General features: G+C 40.5%; 1 protein-coding gene across 6 annotated transcripts in view; it reads left to right on the plus strand.

Annotated features, from left to right (window-relative positions):
* COBLL1 (cordon-bleu WH2 repeat protein like 1) overlaps nt 1-26,169 on the plus strand; it is a 98,068-nt gene that overhangs the window by 57,642 nt on the left and 14,257 nt on the right. For 5 of the 6 annotated variants that reach the window (XM_075609194.1, XM_075609198.1, XM_075609195.1 and 2 more), the window contains 8 exons: nt 9,676-9,864; nt 11,549-11,756; nt 12,565-12,793; nt 13,336-13,374; nt 14,459-14,556; nt 14,693-14,932; nt 16,326-16,485; nt 16,936-17,010. In XM_075609194.1, coding sequence (XP_075465309.1) covers nt 9,676-9,864; nt 11,549-11,756; nt 12,565-12,793; nt 13,336-13,374; nt 14,459-14,556; nt 14,693-14,932; nt 16,326-16,485; nt 16,936-17,010 — 1,238 coding nt within the window. The remainder of the gene's footprint in view (nt 1-9,675; nt 9,865-11,548; nt 11,757-12,564; nt 12,794-13,335; nt 13,375-14,458; nt 14,557-14,692; nt 14,933-16,325; nt 16,486-16,935; nt 17,011-26,169) is intronic. The other variant, XM_075609197.1, reaches the window with a different exon arrangement.

Here is a 26,169-nt window from a genome sequence, read left to right on the forward strand (position 1 = left end):
TATAAAGGAATTGCCAAGTATCCAAGAGTGAATTACGTTGACGAACCATGTGTGTCCATGAGATGCTGCCTGAACACCCAGGGAGGAAGGGTGTATGATGTCAAAGATGTAAAATAAAGAAAATTGTTTGTCTGATGAAAGTTCCTGGTGCCCTTTATTCCATTCAACGCTTACAATACCAGACTGCACGGATTCCAACACCCTAAGAATGGTAACCACCTGCACCTATTAACACTGCCTCAAAGTAACACTCCTTTGGGCTGGGCAAAGAGGGGTTACAGAGGGAAATGCTACTTTTTTATATTTTTTTGCAAAAAATATTTGATCTTTTTAAAAATATATATTTTCTGAGATATGTAGTGTATCCATACATTCGGGTCAGTAGTGGTAGAAGAGATGTATTTGGAAATAACTACTTCTGGTTAGGGAAAACTGTGAAGGACCCTAGGGAGAACTGTGTCGTATTTCAGATGTGAAATAGCAAACGTATTTGGCAACTTAATGGAACGGATCCATTAAAAGCTTCGAATTAAATTCTACATCTGGTGTTTTCAATTTTAATAACCTGTGTGCTGCCGGAATTCCAACATCGTAAAGGTTCAAACTTGGTTTCTTTGGCAATGTTGTGTCACCAGTGTTAAAATCATCTACACTGCATAATTATTTTTTTTACATTGTTTTTTTCTGTCATCTAAGGAGAGGTATGTGACATTACATTGTCTATAATGCCTGAAACTTTCTGTACCATAAATGTCACTGCCAAAATGACAACATGGTGACTCCCTATGGGGTTGGCATCCCTTAACGGGGGCACCTACATTCGGTACATACAAACAGCTGAAGCTAAAATGACAATTGGAGTGCAATTTGAAAAAAGCCGGCGGCTTTAAACAAGTTGGCTTCTGATTTGGCTCTGTAGCTATATATTTTTTGTCTGACCAAAATCTGTTTAACAGGAGAATGCTTCTGGTACACAAATGAAAACACATTGCAAGAAAGCAGCTGTCAATTGAACAGCATCTTGAAAGCCAACTGACACCAAGGTCCTTTTTATTTAGATATAATCCAAAGGTTGTGCATCATTGTGACTCATGGCTTTGGAAGCTACTGTATGTGAGTAACAGTATAAAACTATATTTTATATGGTAGAATTAAGACATTGCAATATAACTGGATCATGAAGTGTTTTTCATTTCGTCATAATGTGAAGCAGAAGCTGTTTGCACATCTGTGTGCAGTGTATGCCAGGCAGCCATGTGTTTCAAATACATCTTTTGTAAAATGTAATTATCTTATCCGCTACAAAGGCTGTTCTTGACCAATGTTACTGTACTGTAAGAAACATGGGACTTATATTAGGTCTAAAGTGGAAAACCATAAAGAAAATATTTTTTTCCATGTTGGAATTTTAATGCGTTGGCAGGGGAACAGGCTAATTGCACTAATGGGTTTTATATATGCAACTTGTCAATAACCCCTTCAGTGCCAGATGGGCCTGCAAAGTGTTCAAGACCCTGAAGGGGTTAACAGAGCTAAAGAATAGAAATGTGTGAATGTTGTTTTTTTTGTGTTTTTAAGTTTTCTCCTAAATGTTTTTTTGTGACATTTTCACAATGTTGCCACTCTCGGCAAAATGTAGCTAAAATGGCAGTATACCGTATAAATGGCCATGGGACTTTGCACATTTACAGTCCCCTCCCCCCCCTTTTTTTTCTTTCTGTACCTGAATCAGGGGTCCCCTCAGAGTGATCTTTGACCCTTTAGGATGCCCTGTTTCCTAAGATATTTGTATTTTTTTTTTAAAAAAAATTTAAATTTTTTTTGGTGCCGGTGTCGCCATAGAAAGTGGTGACGTGATCTTGTGATGACATTTCAGTGTAATATTGGCCACTGGAGCAACAACAAAAAATACCCTGCAAATTTTCATCTTATTCGCAAACGTCCATGAAGAATAAAGTGCATCAGACTTCTTTACAGTCCTTCTCCCTTTATTTGTCTTAAAGCTGCAGACCAAGCAATATCCTACATTTTTTTAAATAAATCAGTTCCATAATATGAGAAAACACTTGTAGCATTAAAAAAAAAAAAAACTCTGACATTTTTAATGTATTATAATGTAAGAAGCTTTTTTTTGTTTCTATAGCAACCATTTACAAAGTCAAATCCCCTTCCGAAACAGGCTCTGGCACACTCCTTTTTGAGCCCTGCCCCCTCTAGCAGTGCACCAATTGTATCTAGTGACTGCCTGGTCACATGATCTTCCCTACCGAGCTTTGCATCTTTGGTGCTCTTCTGCTACACTGGCAGCCATTTAGTGAACTCCCTGAGCCGAATCTTCGCCGATCGATTGACAATTTAGCTAATTACTTATTGTGTGGATTGTAATGATGCATATATTAAAGGGAAATATATATCTATATATATATATTTGAAAACGTTGTATGTGCCTGTCCCTATGGGCAATCTGATTGGTCCGTCGGTCTGTCACTCAGCCTCTGGCCAATCAGATTGCTCCGTGGTCCACCCCTCTCTTATTGGCTTGCTTGCTTCTGTGGCCTCGACCGGTCCTCCTCCTCGCACCGCCGCCCGGCCACTCTCTTCTTCTCCCTCTCCCTCCTGTTCTCTGTCTCCCTGTCTCCCGCTGAGTCCCCCTGCCCCCGGGTATCACCCCCACCGGGTATTGCCTCCTGCCCCCGGGTGTCACTCCCCCCCCACTGCCCCCTGTGTCGGTCCCCCCTCCCTTTCCCCGGTGCCCCCCTGTCACCTGCGTGTTAGCATGTGTGCTCCGAGCCGTCCAGCGGCCTGGCAGTGCGCGCACGCTGCGGCTGCTCCCGCTCCTCGGGTGGCTCACTGTCCTCCCGATGCCGGCTCGCGCATGCTCCGGGGCGCCATGCGCCCGGCGGACTGCACTGCATGCTCTGCCCCCCACGCCCGGGACCGCGGCTGCTCCCGCTCCTCGGGCAGCTCACCGTCCTCCCGACACCGGCTCGCGCACGCTCCGGGTCGCCTGGCGGCCTGCACTGTATGCTCCGCCCCCCACGCCCGGGACCGACCGGCGGAGCACCCGGATAGGAGAGAGTCGCCTTCTGGACCGGTGGGAGCACTGAGACTGGACGGAGGGGGCTGGTGTCCCCCGGTCGGGGGAGGGGCGGGGCTGCGGCATCCTCACTGCAGTTGTTGTTGGTGCCCGAGGACATGTCTCACAGTGTGTGTGTGTGTGTGTGTGTGTGTGCGTGTGTGTGTGTGTGCGTGTGTGTGTGTCACAGTGTGCGTGTGTGTCACAGTGTGCGTGTGTGTGTGTGTGTCGCTGTGTGTGTCTGTCACTGTGTGTCTGTGTGTGTCTGTCACTGTGTGTGTCTGTCACTGTGTGTGTCTGTCACTGTGTGTGTCTGTCACTGTGTGTGTGTCTCACTGTGTGTGTGTGTGTGTGTCTCACTGTGTGTGTGTGTGTGTGTCTCACTGTGTGTGTGTGTGTCTCACTGTGTGTGTGTGTGTGTGTGTGTCTCACTGTGTGTGTGTGTGTGTGTCTCACTGTGTGTGTGTGTGTGTGTCTCACTGTGTGTGTGTGTGTGTCTCACTGTGTGTGTGTGTCTCACTGTGTGTGTGTGTGTGTGTGTGTGTGTGTCTCACTTGTCTCACTGTGTGCGTGTGTCTGTCTCACTGTGTGTGTGTGTGTGTCTCACTGTGTGTGTGTGTGTCTCACTGTGTGTGTGTGTGTGTCTCACTGTGTGTGTGTGTGTCTCACTGTGTGTGTGTGTGTGTGTCTCACTGTGTGTGTGTGTGTGTGTGTCTCACTGTGTGCTGCTCAGGGGGGGGACACGCCCGGAGCTGTGTAGGGGGGGGACACACGCCCGGAGCTTGGTAGGGGTGGGGGGGAATGGCTGGCGCTTCGCAGGTGGGGAGGACTGGAGCTGCGCGAGGGGGGGGGGGAGGGTGGCAGAGGGGGGGGGAGAGAGGAGCAGGACGGGACATATATATATATATATATATATATATATATATATATATATATATATATATATATGTATATGTGTTTTTGTCACTTTTTTTACTCACCTTAACTTAACTCAGTATTATGGTTGGCCCATCCTTTAGCTTCTTTGCATACCCAGTTAATCAACCCCACACTGATGAGACCCATTAAGGTCGAAACAGCTGTCTGTGGGTGGTTTTCTGGGTATGCACCTTAACCCTGGCTGTGCTCAAAGCTGTGACCATGCAGCAATCTTAAGCCTATAGGGAACCATGTTAAAAATGGTTTTTGAAGCAAAAAGTGGCACTGTGTGCTCATTTGCATGTCATTTCCCAGAATCCCTTGCTGCAGTGGAAGTGCTGTGTGCTGGGTGATAATGGGGAAAGGCGGGGTTGCAGACCTGCCTAAGACATGCAGATGAGCATACAGTTGTATTTACATATATATATATATATATATATATATATATATATATATATATATATATATATATATATATATATATATATATATATATATATATAATTTATTTTAAAACTGGCAGCTTGGACTGCTGCTTTAACTGAGCTTGGAGATATATATATATATATATATATATATATATATATATATGAGTCAGGTATGGAGATTAGCACTCACGGTTTTGTAGCAGGAGGCAGATGCTTGTCCCATAAAGAGTATGTAGACATATGGAGACCAGGGGATCCTGATAGCCAAAAAGAGACAGCACACTGCAGGTATGGTATCAAAAAAGTGTATTCAGTAACACAAGGCCGCCAACGTTTCGGTCCTCCCAACGGGACCATCCTCAGGGCAGGCACTGCCCTGAGGAAGGTCCCGTTGGGAGGACCGAAACGTTGGCGGCCTTGTGTTACTGAATACACTTTTTTGATACCATACCTGCAGTGTGCTGTCTCTTTTTGGCTATCAGGATCCCCTGGTCTCCATATATACTGACAGTGGTTGACAAATCACCAAAAAATCTACTCGCCACACAAAAAAATCTACTCGCCACCTAGTACCAAACGTGTGCTGCTTGGGCCAATATTTACTCGCCCGGGGGTTAAATCCACTCGCCCGGGGCGAGCAAATGTATAGGTTTGTCGAACACTGTATATATATATATATATATATTCCCAGTTAGCTCAAACTTCAACACCCACCACATCGTGTGTGTGTCAAAAGGAGTGCTCGTGAGCGTGACAAATGTATTGTATACAATTTTTTTAAATTATATATATATATATGTGTGTATGTATATATATATGTGTGTGTATGTTATGTACAGTATGTATATATTTGCTTGAACTTGCCACATGGTCAAGTTCTATGTAAATGTTTTTTGTCTTTCCAGGGTTTCTTTGCATTGAGCAAACAGTGATGTTGATGCAACTGTAAGACTGTATGGAGTAGAAGTGTATACCAGTATTCTGATTAAACAAGCTCTGTACTTGGATTTAAAAGATTGTTCCATACTGTATAGTGGATGTTAGCATGAGAAACAGGAATGAATCAAGGAAAAGGACAATCAGGAAGTGGAAAGTAACACAGGATTTTGGAGGCTGCCAAGTGTCTGGAGTAGTAGTCTTAAGTTTTTCTTTGGTACTATAAAAGCCCATTAACCACCTAACATTTGGTGAATATATAGAGGGCTATAACAGGGGTGCGCAAACTTCCTCGGCTGCGCTCCCCATACGTGCTCTGCACCTGGGTTGCGCCCCCGCCTTACCTTGAATGCGGCATCTGTCACCATGGAGACGCGTGGACGCGAGGCCTGGTTAGTGAGTTTAAAGAGGCCACACTCAGAATAGCGCGGGGCCTCTGTAACCGCTGCACCACCCCCTAAAATCTGTCGCTCCCCCCCAGTTTGCGCGCCGCTGGGCTATAACATAACATACTCCAGTGTCCACAGAACTGGCAGAGTTAAAGTATTGTAATTTCCTTAACTCTGTGTGACCGTACTTCAAATCCATTTTTGTTACACCTTTAATGACAAAATGTACACTCCTGTTATTTAGTTACATCTAATCCACCATACTTCATTTTGAAAGGCATTTTTGCTAGCCCAACTTTTTTGAAGGTGTATTCGTTCAAACACCGGTAATGAAAACCTTTTTCTATAAAATCCCTTCCTTCCTGTCTCACATTTTGTTGATTTTTGTTATAAAAACTAGAAATGTTAAAGTATTTTTGATACTGAATGTAGTCCCCTCTTTTGTACTACTATTGAGTTAAGGGTTAATGGCCCTAATGGGTTAACTTGTGTGGACTCGCTCAGGGTAATGCCTCTGCCCATCACATGGTAAAGGGCGACTTGGCAGAAAAGAAGCCAAGCCCACTTCGCCTGGTGTTCTGTGATGTCACTGGCAGGGTATATAAGACGGCCGTGAAGGTTCTAGAACTCAGGTCTTTGACTGTGGGAGGTGCCTCACTGTTGGTAATGTAAATATGTTTAAGTGTATAGTGATACTGCCCTGTTCATATTTATTATTTTATTGTTGGGGAAAGTGTCCCATCCAGTTGGTGTCCGTAGCCATAGTACTACAGAAGCTTACAGGCTCACAAAGAGGATGCCTATTGGGGTTATCCAAGTAGTAGTGCTGGAGCCTAGTCGGATCGGCCCTGATAATAGGTCCACTGTTAACTCAAAAACAGAGTGGCACGCAGTACCTTGCACGGTGGATGATGATCCCACGGTTCAGAATAGTAAGGGTAGCCCAAGATGGGGCCGAATTATTATACAGAGAGTTACAAATTCTACGCAGAAGATGGCCACTTAAGATCATAGTAACAGCAACAGCTTAAATACCTCCCTAGAGCATTACAACTGTATTATTTTATATCTTAGTTAACACATAAACACTGAAGATACCTGAAGTATGTATATTGTAGACGATGTAAGTGTGAGGAGCATTGTGGACGGCTGTCAATAAAGCTCTTGTTTTGTACTATAAAGGTTCTTGGCGCCCTTTATTCCATGAGCATATTTATGCCCAGCGTACACTGATCCAGCACCCTGACAAGGTATGAGAGACTGAGCAAAACTATGTATATAGTTAACTGATGTAAACTCCTGAAGAGCCGGCAAGGAGGGTTACATGAACATAAAGCATAAGTACTGCAAACATTTTCTAGAGTTTCTGGTTGAAAGTTCTTGTAGATTTATAACTTTCAGTAATCAGCCCGTAAGGTGCTGTATTTCTGGCTTGCAAGGTGTATTGTATTTTAAGCTCTCCGCTTGTTATGTGGAATCTATACAGTATGTATGTATATTTTCATAGCACCATCCATGTACATAGCGTTTTACAGCAGTAACATACGTGATCTAATAGGAATAAGTGCTTCATACATAAAAGTTGACATTGGGAAAAGGATTCTCTGCCCGAAGATCGTATAATCTAAGTGACCAGTTGTTTTAGTACTTTACCGAAATGTTTTCCAAAGATGTTTGGTTTTAAATCACATTTTTCTTTGTTCTGTATAGAATGTGATGTTTGTTTTTTATTATGTATTAATTTTGGATATTTACCTGATGCAAAATAGTGCAGAGATGTGCTAACTGGGGAGTCACTCTACTTTTCAGAGTAAGGAGGAACTCATCAGGAAAAAACAAAACAATTTTGACCTAACATTTTTGTTGCTTTACAAACATTAAAAGGTCACTTAAGGGGTTGGACATAAGTGTGTGTGTAGTCTGACTGTCTATATATGTATAGATCTCCCTCCTTACCCGTCTCTAAAAAAGGTTTACGTCGAGTTGAACTATATACTGTAACAGATGCTCACCAAAAACAGGACAGAACCGCGAGGCTGAGGTTGGGATTAGAATGCATCAAACTGCAGCCGCGAGACTGTCTGGAGTGCAGGTCTGTAGTCGTGTAGCCGGGAATGGACAGGAGATGTAGGATTAGTGTTGATACTCGCTGTGATCAAGGGTTCGAGATGTAAAATAGTTGTTGTGCATAGACTAGGTATGGAGAAGGTGGGAGTCCAGGTTTGAAGCCAAAGTCGTGGATAAGAGACGGTGGGAGTCCTGGTAGACGGTCGAGGATACTAGGAGACGAGACAAGGTTAACAAAATGGCACAAGGCAAAGCAAGAAACATCATGCAGTGTGCTTGTGGGTAGCACTTCATCCCAGGTATAGACTACTATGCTCAGCCTATTTGGAGCAGGGATCACTGAGCATATAAAGGACTGAGCCAATCAGATGAAAGGCACAAGGCTGAATGTAATGATTGCCTCTTGATTGAAGAGCCAAACCATGCTGTTGTATGGCTGTAAATGTCGATTGCCATCAGCCCACTGGATAGTCATGGGGTGGAGTTTAGCACCACAGGTGAATTAGATGAAGTAGTTATCTTGCTCTCAGTGTCAACTCGTGGTTGAGTCCTTTGCCTGACAACAAATGGGTGACGCCTGCGCACAATCCTGTCAGAGCAAGGCGCCCCTCGAGACACGTCACGGAGGTGAGGCCTAAGACCGATCCTTACATATACATGGCAATGCTCATGTATCGGTGCAGGCTCGATGTGTAGATTGAATAAACATTGTCACCAGAAACGTTTATAGTACAAAAAGCGCTTTATTCACATCTGTTTATATACAAGAACATACTTCACGTTAGACATATTAACACATCATAAAGTTATTCTGCTTCTTCCTCTGGTAGCTCCTACGCTGGGGAGGTATGCCTGTTTCACTTAATATTGGTTAGATTGACAATCTACTGCATAGTGTCAATCTTCTGCATAGTGTCAATAGTACCTCATCTCAAGTTGGCCCCTGTTGGGAGTTCTCTGCTTTCTGGGATTAGTATCTCATTACTATGTACTGTTTTACTTTGTCCATGTATATTGGATCAGGGGGTTTATGAAGGACCTTCTGGGGTAGCCGATCCGCTGTGTCAGAGCTACTACTCGGAGAACTTCTACTATGCACTTGCTCACTCTTCCAGAATGAGAACAATCTTGGGCCATTACTATAAGTGCAAACTAAATGGGGCACGCTCCTCAACTGAAAACAATAAATGGACAGGACACTCTTAATACACCTATATACAGCTGAACCCCCTTATAACGCGGTACTCAGGTTCCACATAAGGAGGCCGCGTTCTAACTAGGATTGCGTAACATTTTTATTGAATTTTTTTTTAACGGAAGCCACGCTGAGATCGCGTTGTAACGGATCGTGCTAAAACGAGGTTGAGCTGGACATATTTACAGGACTCACAGTGAGGCCCTCTGCTAGATCTCAGAGGAACCTGCTTCTAGAATATTCAATTGGGGAGAGAGAGATTGATCACTGGTCACAAGACATGCAAGGGAGTGGCAATCCCTTCTTCAGTCATCCTTCATCACATGATTAGGAGGGGCAATATCAGTGGTCCCCACCCGGTTAACCAATTAAGGCTGTTAACTGATATATGTATGTGCAATGGCTCTACTTTGCAATTCTGCATTCCTTCTTAAATCACCATTTAGATGCACTCATGAAGTTTCATATTCGCACTAAGCATGTATATATATCTTTAGGACCATCAATTTTAACATCAAGTCATTTGCTGTATTCAACTGCATCATATGTATAACAATCAGGAATTTAATAAAATTTCTAGCTGCCAATTTCTAGTAATGGTGGAGAATAATAGTGTTGTGTATATGTACTAATATTGAACTAAATTTATTTGTATTTAATTTCCAGGAGGAAATCCAAAGGCAAAGCACCTCTTCCTCCAAGAGAAGCGAAGTACGCTGAAAGCACCCCATCATTTCATTCGGCGGATACAGCTCGTTTTAACATGGAGCAGAAAGAGAACCTCATTGATCGAGACATTGAACTGACAGTGGTTCTTCCTGGAGAGAGGACCACTACCACCATTGTTAACGGCAGGTATGTCTTTGAATTATTGGTATGAGAAACCCAGCACTTTAGCTACAATTACAGGATGATTTCTTTACTCGAAGAACAATCTTTGTTGAGCAGAACTGACCGAAACTAGTTATTTTAACTCCCACTGATATTTTGTTTTAGATATATTTTTACAGTTTCATCTGTCTTGCCATTTGAGGATTGCATAACATATTCAAGAACGTCAGCTGAACTCGGACCAGGAACTAAAACAGAGCTTAATTAACTGGTCCAAGATGAGATCCCGAGTATGGTTGATGTTCTTGGCTGTCTTTGCACTATTGTCCTGCACTTTCAGACCTGCACATTTGGTGGTTCTCCTCCAACAGGCAGATCAAGTTGCGGCTCAGATTGCACTTCATTTTGCACAACATCAACTGATTTATTGATTTACTGTTGATGAAGATCTTTGGAAAAACATCACCTGGCTATATAAACCAGAATTTCTTTCCGAGGAAAAAAAAAAAAAATTAATATTTGCTCTTCTCATCCTCGTTATCCTCCTCATCCTCCGTTTTTTTCTTCAATTACTTGGTGCAGGTTTTTTTCCTGCTGCTTTAGAAAAATTATACAAGAAATGCCAAAAAAACAAACAAAATTCACATTTAAGCAAACAATTCAAATATTTCTTTGGCACAACTCACTCTACAAACATTAGGTTACAGGCTATATTTTGTAGTTCAACATACAGAACACCCACAAGCTCATATTGAACCCCCAAAATAACCACAACATATATATATGCATATTAGTGTCACAGAGGAGTGCTACTGAGCATGGCAATATATATTTAAAACCAGAGACAGAACATGAAACACAGACAGAGCTCAGTGCACATCCAGTGAAACTTCTACAGTGCCTAAATATATATGTATAGATATCTATTAAATAAAATGATCTTTTAGTTTAACATTTTGGCCAAAGTGTTGTAAGCCCCTGAGCCACTGCACGGCAGACCACATCTCAAGGGTCCCTAACACTAATATAAATTCTTGCTGGTAATGCACAGGTTATTAAGAATTTATATTAGTGTTAGGGACCCTTGAGATGTGGTCTGCCGTGCATATATTTAGGCACTGTACCGTGTATAAGTTTCACTGGATGTGCACTGAGCTCTGTCTGTGTTTCATGTTTTGTCTCTTGTTTTAAATATATTTTGTAGTTAGAGAAAATGTATCCTGATTCCCATCATGCCAGTGATAAGTGACATTTTATGATGCAGTGACTTCCTGAATTGAGGTACTGACCCCTCCGATTGTTACTGGGGTAAAATGCAAGCCTTTACCATTTTGTTCATTGGGTATATGGATACAGCTATCTCTCAGCTCCTTTACCTACCCTCGTCCTTTATCTGCCTGACTGGCCCCCTTCTGTTCTACTTGTGTGCTGCAGCAATGTGAAAGCTGGAGTACTGTAGATCCCCTTAAGGTCCATGCTCCGGCTTCCCATGTTATTAAATGGCCAGTATTCCCAGCTGGGCGAGTCCTGAGAATGGGTGAGGAAGAGCAGCTACAGTCCGATGTGAGATCCAAGTTCCAGGCAATTTAGAAGGAACTGTTAAACAGATGACCAGATTTAATCGGAGTTGTATTTAATTGTCCTGTTATCTTTTTGTTATGTATCTTTAATTTGACTGATTAATGGATATATTTTCTCTCTTGTAAAGCAAACCAATGATGGACCTACTAATTTTCCTCTGTGGACAGTATCATTTAAATCCATCAACCTACACAATAGATCTGATTTCAGCAGACAAAAGTCAGCTCAAATTTAAACCGAACACTCCAATTGGAATGCTGGAAGTGGAGAAAGTTGTTTTGAAGTCTAAAATTATGGATGATAAAAACAAAAAAACAAACCCTGTAATGCCAGAGGTAAGTTCTTTATATATTTTCCTGAATATACTTCTTTAGTGGTTTATTTTTACTTCACTTGGTCATGGCAGTTGTGTAATCATTGCAGTACAGTTGTGTGTGTTATCAAATTCAAAGTTAAGCTAAAATGCTTAAATATATTTACATTTGTGCGTGACATACTGAGATCACATCATGCCAAAAACGCAACATACTTAAAAACATTTTTTTTAAATTAAAATTTCTATAACTACGTCGGAGTAGAATGATTAAAGGTCAGCAGACAATCGAACTAATGTCAAGATAAAGACCTCCTTTATTGAGTAACAAAAATGTATTTGCGATTTTAATTTCCCTTTTTGGCCTTTCCCGTTTTTTGGCAAATTGTTATCTTAATAAAATATAATTTGGGTATACAGCATGTATCAAGCTGACTCCCTTCACACTGTGAAGTGGTTCAGGAATCAAACAAAAATGTGTTTTTATCAGATACTGTATGAGTTCTCAGATTCCATCAGATTACCTAGAATAAGCTTGCTTGTTTGTATATCTCCTTTTTATTTGTTTTAGAAGAATGCAAAAAGCCTGTTGTTACCAAGTGCCTGAATTTCAAAGAAGATGTTGTGAATATTAAACACATGTATATTTTGAAAGTATAAATGCTATTATTACCTAAGAAAAAATATATTTAACTTGGTGGACGAAAAAAATAAATTTTAGGAGCATAATTGCTGTATAATACTTACGCTCATACTTGTGATGTACGAGGATGCTGTGTGTTTACATGCATACTCGAGAAATAGATTCTCACCAATGGTTTCTTCTTTAGCAAACTGTTCGAGTTGTAATAAACTACAAGAAAACACAGAAGACTGTAATGAGAGTCAGCCCGCACATTTCACTTCAAGATCTCATTCCCTCAATTTGTAGTAAATGTGAGTTTGATCCTCTGCACACTGTGTTGTTAAAGGACTATCAGTCCCAGAAGCCCCTTGATGTAGCAAAGTCTCTAAATGATCTTGGTTTAAGGGAAATCTATGCAATGGATCAAAGTAGAGGTAAGTTCTTGTTATTTGTAATATTATTTTTTATTATTCATATGTCACATTTTAAATCTTGAAGCAAATCAATATTGCTTACTACATGTCTGGAGTTTGCCACTTTGACCTTCACTGTCAAAAACATGACATTTCCACTGGGACAGTTAAGGTCGAAAGATGAATCCCCGGTACACCAGAAACCTATATATTTTATACCTTCCTTATTTCCTCTTTTTTTTTTTTTACATTTTTTTTCCTAATTGTTGTAAAAATGTAAAAGCTTGCTTTCAAGCAGACCTCACATGCTAAGAGCCTCGTTAATGAAACTGCTGTAATGCCATTTAAATGAATTTTGTTTTTTACTTGATATACCACTACCTCAAATTACTGAGTGAGACCGTGTGTAGAAAATACACAGTACATATCACTAATTATGGCATTTGCAGCTTTTTGTTTTTCCATTTATTTATTTTTTTGCAAACCTGATCTAAATGCTGAATAGTTTTGATTGGATTTACTGTACTGCTGTGTTCATTTACCAAACTACTTTTCTATTTTAGCTACTTCTCCTTCAGACTTGAAGCTGGCGGTTTTGCAAGGTAAGTTCCAATAAAAAGATTTTAAACCAGAATGTATATTGCAAGAACACAAAGCAAGATTTATTTTCTGATTTTTGTTTGTATGATTTTAAAATATGCCCAATGTGGCTACTATAGTAAAGGCATACCCCGGTTTAAGGACACTCACTTTAAGTACACTCGCGAGTAAGTACATCTCGCTCAATAGGCAAACGGCAGCTCACGCATGCGCCTGTCAGCACGTCCTGAAAAGCAATACCGACTCCCTACCTGTACTGAAGCTGTGTGCAAGCGGGGAGACTATAGAGCCCGTTACAAATGCGTTATTTATATCAGTTATGCACGTATATGACGATTGCAATACAGTACATGCATCGATAAGTGGGGAAAAGGCAGTGCTTCACTTTAAGTACATTTTCGCTTTACATACATGCTCCGGTCCCATTGCGTACGTTAATGCGGGGTATGCCTGTAGTTACTTACTCCTGATGACTATAGAACGTATATAATTGTATGATTTGCATCTGATTCACAGTTACAAAGAATGTAGCAAAAAGAGGGCGTTTTGCAACAGTAAAAAAATCTGCTCGCTAGCATATTCAGTGGAGTGAAAACTGAGGTTGATTTTTGCTCTTTTTGGCATGCTACAGCAAAAGCTGGCTGAAGCATTGTTTGCTAAAGCATTGTGACTATGCTCCATCAGGTTTAATGGAACACAAGTGACATCAAACAGGAAGCAGGGCTAACAAATGTATGGTAGTGATCTCTCTTTTCTGTATGTTCTCTATGTCAGCAAACCATAGTTTTAACATTTGAGGTCTATATCTCAGACGTGGGGGAAAAGCGCAGCAAAAAAATTAAAAAGTGCACGTTACTTATCAATGAAAAAGATTTAGTTTAAAATTTTGTCTTTGAAACCTCACACATTTCTTTGCTCCAGTATTACACTAGGCAATATTTTTAGTATATTACAGTCGTCTTAAATTTATTAAACCACACCAGCTCTTTGGAAGATACTTTTTGAGGCATTGTAGTACCACTTTTAGATATAAACTTTTTTTCATGTAGTTTTCTTGACCTGGATGTTTGTTTATTTTAATTTCAGAATCTTTGCAGAATGTGCAAATGGTAGAAACCGTAAAGTCCCCAGATGACAAAGGGTTCTTCAACTTTTTTCGCAGGAGTAAAAAGAAACGGGATCAAGTAAGATGGACCGTTTTTTTCCCCTATAACGTATTTTGTGCTAATGCACTTTTCCTGAATGTGCCATTAGTAAAAGTTTTTACACACACTAGTATTGTGGCTCTCATTGTTCCAAATATGTTCCTTTCCATACTAGACTGCAAGTGCCCCTGCAACTCCATTGCTCAATAAAACAAGACCAAAGAATGTATCAAGAGCAAATACGGTTTCCAAATCCTATGATACAAACACGCTGCCTTCCGACGTGCCAAGGAAGAGAAGAGCTCCCTTGCCTCCTATGCATGCGCCTCAGAGTGCCTCGAATGAGCTGTCTCGTGGGCAAGTGCGGACTGGATCATGCATTGTGAAATCTGTTAGTGTTGATGACCGTGATAAGGTCTGTATTTTTTGTTTTCGTAATATACTACAATGTTACTGATCTACTTAAGGGGTTAATTCTGTATATAGCCGGTCCTCGCTCATCCGAAGGTATGCGTCCCACAAACCACCGTCGGATTACGGACCGTCGGATTGCGGGTCCATGTTAATTCGTGGCGGTGAGCGTCGGATAAGTAGTTCCGGCGTCGGATAATGCTTTTAGCGGACTGCATTATACGGCATTGGATAAGGCATTTGACGGAAAGCTGGCCGTCGGATACCGAGGACCACCTGTACTATAATGCAGATGTTTGTGGCAGCAACTCCTAATTGAAGCCAACAGGGAATTTTGGTCGGATGTCCTCATTGGCCGCTCTGGCTAATATAGAAGAAACCCCTAAGGCAGTTCAGCTGTTTTATATAAAAAAAATAATTTGGAGGAGTTGCTGCTTCGAAGTATATTGAACCAGGAAAAATAATTGCAATGAGAAAGCATGTAACAGCCTTTTCAGAAGGGATATGATGGCTTCGATTTAACCAGGCAACCTAAATAATCCTAGAAGAAAATTGTGCTCAGAAAAATAAATGCAAAGGATATCCTAAAGTTATGTTTAAACAATGTGGCAGTCCCTGAGAATATTTCTTCAATCTTGTGTTCTTGGCAGCATTTTCTCTGATTACTAATAACGTGTCCACTTTCGTCCAAGACACAAATGAAAGGTTCTTCAAGTGCAGCTGTAGAATGCTGGTCTCCCCATAAGGGCGACCTGGAGCCGGCATCCACTCAAAAAGGGGCCTAGAGGGCAAGACTCCCTGTAAAGACAATCTGGAAGATGAATTGCATACAAAAAGAGCAGAGCACAGCCACAATATGAAGATGCCGAGGCAAAAACATAAAGTATTTCATTCTACCATGGTTAAAAAAGGAGGTGCAGATTCTCCAAGGTGTTTTGCGCTTAATGGCCCTTTATCAAGGATAAATCGACCATATCATCTTGATTTTCATATGTTTTTATATAGCACTAACATAGTAATGTGAAAAACAGCAGGCTAAGTGCAACATTTCAAGCAGGTACCTCTTGAATCTCAAAGGAAATAGCAGAAAAAATGCTTTACAGTATAGTAAGTACTGTATAGTAGTATTCATTTTTTTTAAGCCTTTTCTTTTTTTAAAGCTTAACTACTTGAGTTAACTTATATATGAAACCACTAAGGGATCATAATCGTAGCATATAAATCAAACGCATATAACATTAATACATCATATGAGTAAGGTTTTTTTCTTTCTTTCTTTTTCATGCCTTAGTATATTGATACTGTATATAACTTTGAATTATTTTAATGTTTTTATTTGTATCTTCCATTTTTTATTTGTTTTCGTAGTAAATCTTATATTCAGATTCTTTCCTTAGGCCCTTCCAGGAATTGAAAGAGCAAGAACAGGTTCTTTGCAGCTCAGTCGGTCTTCTTTTAACTCCTCCCTAAGAAGAACTAAACGCAAAGCTCCACTACCACCTTCTCCACCATCTAAAATATCTCAAGACCAGAGTGATGAGAACAGTAATGAAATCGGTAGTGTTCTTTATCGGTTAAATACTTTACATTGCGTTCTGCTTAGAATTCTCTGCTAGCTGCATGATCTTGAGTACTTGCAGATTGTGGTGTGTTTAAAGTACCAGCAAAAAGGATGTCTTGTCAAATGAACCTCATCAAGATCAGCATTACATATAACAAATTGTAGGACCATACCTTACAATTGACACCATGGTGTTTATTTAGTTATTAATTAGCCAGTGCAAAAGAATTGCATCAGATTTATCATAGGAACAAATCCTATTGTTTATCTATACAATTTAATTTCATTAAATGAAAAAAAAAAACAACAAAACAAAAAAAAAAAACGTATTGTTATATGCACTGCACTGGTTTTGCCCCCCCATGATTGTTAGATTTTTTTTTCTTTTACAATAAATGGGGAGAATTTTATTGATTTTTTTTTTTTATTTATGCATTTTATTTCAGCCCGTGAATCTTTAGAAGTTGTCCATATGAAAAGTACTACTGAAGAAGAAAGCCATGATCTGCGACATCCAACAGGTATAAGTATGTATGTGGGTGTATGTATGTTATATATATATATATATATATATATACAGTGTTCGACAAACCTATACATTTGCTCGCCCCGAGCGAGTGGATTTAACCCCCTGGCGAGCAAATATTGGCCCAAGCAGCACACGTTTGGTACTAGGTGGCGAGTAGATTTTTTTGTGTGGCGAGTAGATTTTTTGGTGATTTGTCAACCACTGTGTATATATATATATATATATATGTATATGTATATGTATATATATATATATATATATATATATATATATATATATATATATATATATATACTGTATGTGTGTGTATGTTTAGACAGATATATATATATATATATATATATCTGTCTAAACGTGTGTGTGTTTTAGACAGATTTAACATTCTTCGTTCTATAAACACTGCATCGCTTCAATTGTGAGCGTGTTCAATCTTGTACATTACATACACATCTAATCATTTGCTGATGGAGGGACCTGCATTTTAGGCCAATCCAGGAATGCTTTCTTTATCATATTCATGCTGTATCCTGTGGATATGGCTTTGAGCTCTATGGCCTACTAAGTAATGCAGCTTTGCTTATTGAATTGTAATGGTGAAAACATCCTGTTTTTTATTTAATAATCATTGCTATTCACCATGTCCTTCAGGCTCCAGCACTTGACTCGTTCTTTGTCTTACACCTGTATATAAGGGTTTACCACAAATGTAGAAAACATTATCTGCACGCAAAATATGCAATTGTTGTTTCTTCTGCTCAAAGGCATACAGTATAATGGCCTTGAAGGACCTCTCCACTTTCCAACTTAAAATAATATATAGTAAGATAGGATGAGCGCATTAGTAAACATACAAACATTGATACTTTCAAATGTCTGATGCTTTTTTTAAAGATCCAAACCTAATTTGGGGAAGAGCTGCTGGTTATCACTGTGTGCGCTTTGCACCACAAAATGAACATTAGGTCTGCTATACACTTCTAACTTTCTGTGGTAATGTAGGGGAAGGCAAGTACAGTATTGTTGTAGACTGAGTCGCAAGGAATCACGGATTCAATTCTCTTTACCTTTTGTATAAACAATTAATATTTTCTTCCAATGTGATCAATGCACACTCAGTAACTATCCAGAGTACTGTTTTCTTAAATGCGCATTATAGATTTTTCTTTTTTGTGGCCTTCAAGTATTTTTTTTTTCTTCTGGTTTGCAGCTGCTACAAGCTTCACAATCCAGAATCCGTAACCACGCTCAAATGTATATGTCCAAAGGGCTTTCTGATTCTGCACTTGATTACAGACTTTTTGGTACAAAACTGTGTAATGTAGCAGGCAAAAGCTTTAAGAAACTAATAGAATGCTAAAATGTGGCATACCTTTGCTTGCATGTTTTTTTTCATGGTAATAAGTTGAAATAAAGTGGTTTCTATTAGAAATATCTTTGCATAATAATTTGCAACTATTTATGCAGATTTTCTTTTTTCCTCCATAAATTCTCATCAGAAATGTTTCCAGGACTTTGCAAATTATGTCAGAATGTCTTCACTTTCCTCCTGAATTTAGCAAAAAAAATCAGTAAATACAGGGCTACTGTATGTGACCTTACACATTGACTTTTAATGCTTGGCGGGAAACAAAAGTTTGTCTATGAAGCTTGATGATTTTGCAATATTTTCAGTGCAAAACGGCAAGCTTCACCTGATTTTGCAAACGTTGGCAAAAAAATTGCACATCTTTAGCTTCAATACTTCTATTCTGCAAGTCATATTCTTTACTTCGCTGGATAGCGTAATCTGGATATTTCTAACCTCGTAGTTTGGTAATATTAAACTCCTATATTCTATTTTAGCAGGCAAAGCACAGTATGTACAAAGCGCTTTCCAAGACAAACCAAACTTAACTCAACAAATTTACCCTCCAAACAAAGTAGAGTAGAACTTCTAGCATCCAAAGTTGGCAATACAAATGTGTAAAAGTTCGGGCTGCAAAAATTTGTGAAAAAATGTACATTTCTTATGAAGTCTGCGAACGTTCGAACATTATAAAAAAATGCATGTCTCAGACAGGTCTGCAAACCCTGTCTTTCCCCATTATCGCTTAGCAAACAGTGCTTCCACTGCAGCCAGGGATTCTGGGTAATGACATGTAAATGAGCACTCGCAGTGAGTCACTTTTTACTTCTTATTCATTTTAACACCGAGCGAGGTGAGAGGGGAGCAGACATGGGGGCGCAGCTCCAAATGTTTGCACTCCCCTGCCTTAACACACACACGATAAAGTGTTAAATACCTGTGGTTTCATTTGGCCCCATCCTCCCCTGCGTGGGGGTGCTCTATCGCGACGGCCATTTTTAAAAAAAAACTATTCAATGCTTTATTGCTACCTACACACGGAGATGGACACACCACTCCCCCCCCCCCACCGCGTGCGATGGCTGACCCGTGGTGTCGGATCCCCATCACCCTGCTCAGGGTAAGTCCAAGTCTTGCGTGGGGGTGCCGCCGGGTCCCCTGATCGTGGCGGCCATTTTTTCCCCCCGCAATCCCGAGCACCGTGTTATAACTGGGTTCAGCTGTATTTGCTAAGCGATAATAGGGAAAGACAGGGTTTGTAGACCTGTCGGGGGTATGAAAATGCATCACAAGTGGTATTTTTATTTGCCGCAAAAGCATGCAATTTCGCCTTTCGCCAACAGATATTGCTTCCACAAACTTTATAAAATTTGTTGATAGAGCGTATTTTCAAAAGTTTTACCATGCGATAAACACAGTTTTTGCTGCAGATTCGAACTTTGGCAAAAAGTTTGTTTATCTCTAGTTGTTAAAGCAGCAGTCCAAGCTGCCGTTTCCCCCCCTTCCCTTTAATATGTGAATCAATACCATCGACACAATATTAAGTAATTGGCTAAGTTGATGATCAATCCGTTCTCCTGTGATCGATCGTCAAATATTTGGCTCAGTGGTTTACTAAATGGCTGTCCGTGCAACAGAAGAGGACCCAAGATACAAAGTTCTGTGGGGAAGATCATGTTTCAGAAGAGGAAGGGGATGTGACTTTGTAAATGGTTGCTATAGAAACAAAAAAAATGTTCATTACATTATAATACATAAAAAAAGTCTTTCAAAGTGGTTTAAAAAAAATGCTAAAAGTATTTTCTTATAGTAAAGAACTGATTTTATTTAAAAAAACAACAAAAACACGTAGAATATTGCTTGATCTGCAGCTTTAAATCAGGAGTCAATGCAAATATTGTACTATGCACCCACACAGAACAGTCCATGGATAGGTGGTGGGGCCCTCTGATAATTCCTCCCGAATTTATTGGGTGATGTTCCTGATTTAATTTTAAAATGGTTAAGAGACCCCTTGTAACACGTAATATAATAAAACAAATATAACTAGTTACCACGTGCGGATAAAAATGCTAAATTGGTCCCACTTCTAAATTTGTAACCCAACGGGAAGGTAAAATAATCAAACAATCAAGTAGCTTCTTACACTTCAGTCAAAGAATAAAAACAACTATTGTGCTGTAGCTGCATGTGGCTCGGTGTAGGCTTTTTCCAGCAGGTCACCTGCTGTTTAGTTTGCTACAGATTATCCTGCGTAATTGAAGTAATGTTTACTGAAATTGAAAATATTGGCAGCACAATAGTCGCCTGCCTTGAAAATAAACATCTTGGCTCGCTTGTTGCATGTTATACTGTAGGTACCTATGCACTTGCTGTAATCTTTCACCATCATTGTCTATTCATTTCCTCTGCCAGTGTTTGATTTTGTACTCTAGAATTATAAAAACCTTTTATTTACAGTTTTCTGACAAAATGTTGGTAGTCATGCAGTTTTTCCTACAATACCTCTCAAGCGCATAGTAGGGACATTGAAAGAAGTTAATGTAGCAGAAAAGAAACATTTCTTAACATCCTTTTATCTTTGATTCTTTGCACACTCTTTATTTTGCACAGCTGTATATCGACACCTACTGGGATTTAACTACATTGCAGAAACTGTTTTGTTCAGCACTGCCTGATTTTTGGCATCGTTTTGTGTTGAACTTGCTGTAAGTTGGTTGCTCAAATGTCTCTCCCTTAAGGATTGAAAGTAAGAGTAAATTCTACACTTCAGTGATTTTGTCTTCACTTATAATGGAAAATATTCTGGTCTTCTAAGCCACTCTAGCAGAAAGAAAGAGCCAGATGTAATGTTACACCAAATTACTTTTCTTCCAAGAAAGTATATTGTTTCAAGCTACAGATGAGCGAAACATATTCTGTTGAATAGTGAAGTCTGAGAATGACATTATTTCCATTTTTGTCTCATCTTGCATACTTCAGCATTCTCTTTCTTATGCATTTTGTCTGCAGTAAATATTATTGCACTGACTCATGTCCCACTATATATACTTGAACACATGATGCAGACAGTATCCCTGCCCCCTAATGAGCTTTAGTTTAACCCTTCACTGAATGATTCCATGATCTCAACGTCACTGGTGACATTGATGGAAGGGGAGTATTTTTTTAACGTACATAGTGTCATGATGTACAGGATACATCATAAGGGCCCCTACTGGGCCAGCCCTCCTGATGTACTGTGTATGTCCATAAGGCACTAAAGGGGTTACAATGTGGTGCCTGAAACATAGGGATTTGTCAAGATGCAAGGAAATGGCAATAAGTCTCTAAACAGAATGTCTCACATTATAGGTCAGTCATTTTAAGATCCGACTTCTCATTATTTTTTATTAAGAAAGTAAAAAAAATTAAAAAAATACAACTACCTATTGATATGTTTTCAGCGCAATATAGTCTGCCGTTCATCGTGCCTAGAGAACGTAAGCAAAGAACAAAAAAGCAACTGCTTGTTATTTATAATTGTATGGGTTTTTATGAGGTGCAATATAATGTGGAACATTATTTTCTTTAGACTGTCTGTCTGGTTTGTGCTGGGTTCTAAAAATTGTCTTTTCAAAAAAAATTTTTTTATATACATTGTCTTCCAAGAGCAACAGTGCTACCCACATTGCAACTAAATTAGTTGTTTTGTAAAAAAAAAAAAAAAAGGAAAGTGAAAAATTGGCAGCAGTCCATGTCTGGTTTATTTTTAGTTGTCCCTTTAATAGGAAACACCATTTCTGTTTTGAATTTGTTGCCAAATAGGTGGGACTACTTCCACTTGTCTAATTACCTTACTGCCAACGCCAAGCAAATCAGTGTCACATATAAGTTCTTAAACATGTGACCAGTATAAGGCTGCGTCCCCCGTGCCGCTGACCGCGCTCATGCTTGAGAGTGGTGACGTCACCAACTCTTCAAGCATGAGCGTTCGGCTGTCCAGTAAATTTTTCGGTAAGCGCGATCAGGGGGCAGTGGCCGAACAGTGACTGGCGCTGATTCTCTGAAGAGGTCATGTGACCCTTCAGCGCACCTCAGACTCAATTTTATCTGTCTACTCTCGGCAAGAGCCTAGCGCCCGCGAGCATACAGGCGTGCCGCGTAAGCGTTGCCGGACAAATTAAAATTGATTGTGCTGATCGCATCAAGCGTGGTCAGCAGCAGCTTGGACGCAGCCTAATACGCAGGACCTACCTCTTTCTGCCAAGCAGCCAATAAAAGAGGCTTTGAGTGTCACTAGTTAGCAGAAGCAACAGGGTCTGTTAGTTGCATGTATTTTTAGCTTACAGTTTTTACAATCCCGGTAACCTTGGGGTTGATAGTACCAGCATTTGATCAGTAAAAATAGTCTGCTGAAAGTAAAGAGCAAGCTGGAAGACATGGACAATAGAAATGCATGTGTATCTTTATTATGGTTACACTCCTAAACAAGTACTCTAAGCTTTGGGAAACAGGCAGTTGGTAATTTTTTTTACCTAACCTAAAATAAAAGCTCCCACACTCTTTACCTCAGAAGACAAGGAGCCAGAGGTGAAATTTCCCGACAAATGTATCCATTTTAAAATAACATTATGGCTTTGTTCTTTGCAAACCAACGTATACAGTAGAAGAACACTAGTTTTTGGCAACATGTCTTAGATTTGCTGTAAAATATCTGTACGTTTTGAGTGTGAAAGACCGCTATTGGGGGCTATTCATGTAGCTTTGATTAGTGACTTACCACTTGTTAAGTGCACTTTTCAAGTGATTTTGCATGTGCAGCTATTCAGAAAGCTTTGATGACATGGCAATAGCACTTGGAAACGTCTTTTTTAGGGAGCGTTCGCACTCTAGCTCAGACAAACCGTGCGGTAGCTCTAAAAATGCCCAAACTCACATTTTTTGCCAGTAACTGCTATTCAGGTAGCATTAATATTCACATCGCGGCTTCAACCTGCATATTACAATCAGGTTCATGACCTGCAAGGAGAAAAAAATATTTTTACTGCATAGGATTGAAGCCAGGGTCTCCGGAGCTGTCCCGCATTCATTTGAGCTCCGGAGACCCCTTGCTTCAATCGTATGTAATAATAATACATTTACTGGCCCGCTTCATTAACCTAGTGGCTAACTGCTAAGGCAATGAAGGGGTAAAATAGCAATGCCCGGTTTGTTGGTGGATGAAGCTTGTGGTTACCCCAGGTTGGGTGGCTAGGCCTCCCAGGTAGCAGTTACTACCACTAAGGTAATGAAGGGGTTAATCCCTCCTGCAACCCTCACAGGAGGCCTAACCACCCACCCAGACCATATACCACCTTCATAATTGCCCCAGAGCGGGTGTTTAGGCCACCCGGGAGGGATTAACGCCTCCCTTACATTAGCAGTTACAACCCCTAAAGTAAAGAAGGGGTTAACCCCTCCCGGGAGGCCTAAACACCCACCCTGGGACAAGTACCCCCTTCACCCACCCCACAGTAGTGTGCAACATTGCTATTAGCCAAATATGTCTAATATACAGCTCAACGCCGTTATAGCGTGGTTCTCGGGGTCCACCCGATCCAACCGCGCTATAACTGGAGTCACGCTAATTTTTACAAAAAATGGCCGCCGCGCACCCGATAGGGGTGAGGGGGGAGGTGGAGTGAGGTGCCGGCAGCCCTACATGGCCCCTAGCAGCCACTGTAGTTCTCCCAGCATTCCCCGCACTCCCCTCAGCAGCTCCGCACCAGCCAACCATGGATCCCCGCAACTATCCTCCAGCCTCGCACCAGTCCCCCCATCTATTCCCCCCCCCAGCCTCGCGCTGATCCCCGCACCGACCCCCCAGCCTCGTGCCGATCCCCCAGCCTTGCACCGTTCCTCCCCCCCCCCATCAGCTCCACAATGCCCCCAAAGGTGGGCTGTGACACCAAAGGAAGGGGGCTGTGTGTGTGGTGTGGTGTGTGTGCTTTGAGTGTGTGCAGTGAGCTCTGAGTGTGTGCTGTGAGTGTGTGCAGCGTGTTGTGAGCGTGTACAGTGTGCTGTGAGTGTGTGCAGCGTGCTGTGAGTGTGTGCAGCGTGCTGTGAGTGTGTGCAGTGTGCTGTGAGTGTGTGCAGCGTGCTGTATGTGCTGTGAGTGTATGCAGTGTGCAAAAATGTTAAAAATTATTTAAAAAAAAAAAATTAATTCGGGGTCAATGCTCAAACCGCGTTATAACGGGGTTGAGCTGTATAAGGTATAATATAATACAGTGCAATAAAATTACATAACTATAAAAAAAAATACACTGGCCATTTAATCCAGTGATTGTCACTGTGGTTATCTATGCCCTCAATGTGGCAAAGATAGCCACATTGGCAACCAATGGGCACCCTACTATCCCCTCCATATCTGGATAATAGCGCATTTGCCCTTTCAAAATAAACCATTAGCCAGCATACATATAGTAAATAAAAGTAGTACTTACCCCTGCCAGGATGAAGGCCGGCTGCATCCTCCTCCTCGTCGTTGTAGTCCTCTTCCGTGGCACCGACTGTAAAATAAAAAAAAAACTAGCTACTGGCCTGTAACCCCTTAATCACCTTAGCAGTTATTAACTGTTGTGGTAATTAAGGGGTTTAGCACCCTCCCTAGGCCTAACCACCGTCCATGGGCAACTACTCACTTCCCCCACCCCCTCTGCCTCCATCACCACACATACAAATGGGCAAAAGCACTAGTAGCCAAATATGGCTAATAGCACTTTTGCCCATTTGGGTTGCAATAAATAAACAAATGTCAATACATTAAAATAAATAGTAGTCAATAAACACATTGATTGTCACTGTGATTATCTATGACCTCTAATGGGACAATTTAAATAACATATATCATTGAAGCAGGGGTTTCGGACCTGAACTGCTTTAATTTCAGTTCCGGGGACTCCCTGCTTCCCGAGGTACAGGCCTCCATATAAGGTGCCGGTATCTCCCGCAAAACAGCGTGGTTGTCTGTAATTGCTGTAAGCTCTTCCTGCGCAGCTCTTGCAGACTGCAGTGAGATCGCACGGTAACGTCTCTGAAAAGTAACTGCAAAGGTGATCAGTATGGCTTTTTTGCACCAAACGGTATCTACCAAGCGAAAAATCTTACTGAATACTAGTCATAATGTGAGGTAATGTAACATGTCAAACCGATCGATATGACTGTGATCCTATCGAAGCTACATGAATAGGCCCCTTTGCCTTTTCTTGCACTGGGGATCAATAATTTTCCTTTTGATAAAAACCTAAATATAATTGTGAAATGTGTTTTCAGCAGGAAATACTTATTAAATAGATGTGTGTTTTTGCTGTTTAATTGACACTATTAGGTGTATATATGCATGTAGTATTATCCGTTTTCTCTACGCATGTCAGTCAGCACTGGAGTTATAGGGATCACTTGTGTACACTGTGGGTGCCTTCAGATATAATTTTCTTGGTGTGAGATTAAATAAACCTCTCTGGTTTACAAATTTAATTCATATATAGGAAACTTGTTCAACACATGGGTAAGAAAATAACATTTGAATTCACATCAATCCATTGTATACATGTGCTGTATGATAGTACTCATTGTAAGTTTTATACGTGTAAACTGTTCTTCCATTTTATATTGTCATGGTACCTTTTTAATATAGAGTATGTAATGCAGTATTTGTCTTCTAAAACCCATTACTTTGTGTACAATGTTTTATTTAGTACCGTGTTTTCTAAATGGAAAGTGAAAGCGAGTGATCTATCTAATTCCTCATGATTCACACTTTTGTAATTGCATGTTTCTTTG

This window comes from Ascaphus truei, chromosome 7 (assembly GCF_040206685.1).
Source record: "Ascaphus truei isolate aAscTru1 chromosome 7, aAscTru1.hap1, whole genome shotgun sequence".
Lineage (NCBI taxonomy): Eukaryota > Metazoa > Chordata > Amphibia > Anura > Ascaphidae > Ascaphus > Ascaphus truei.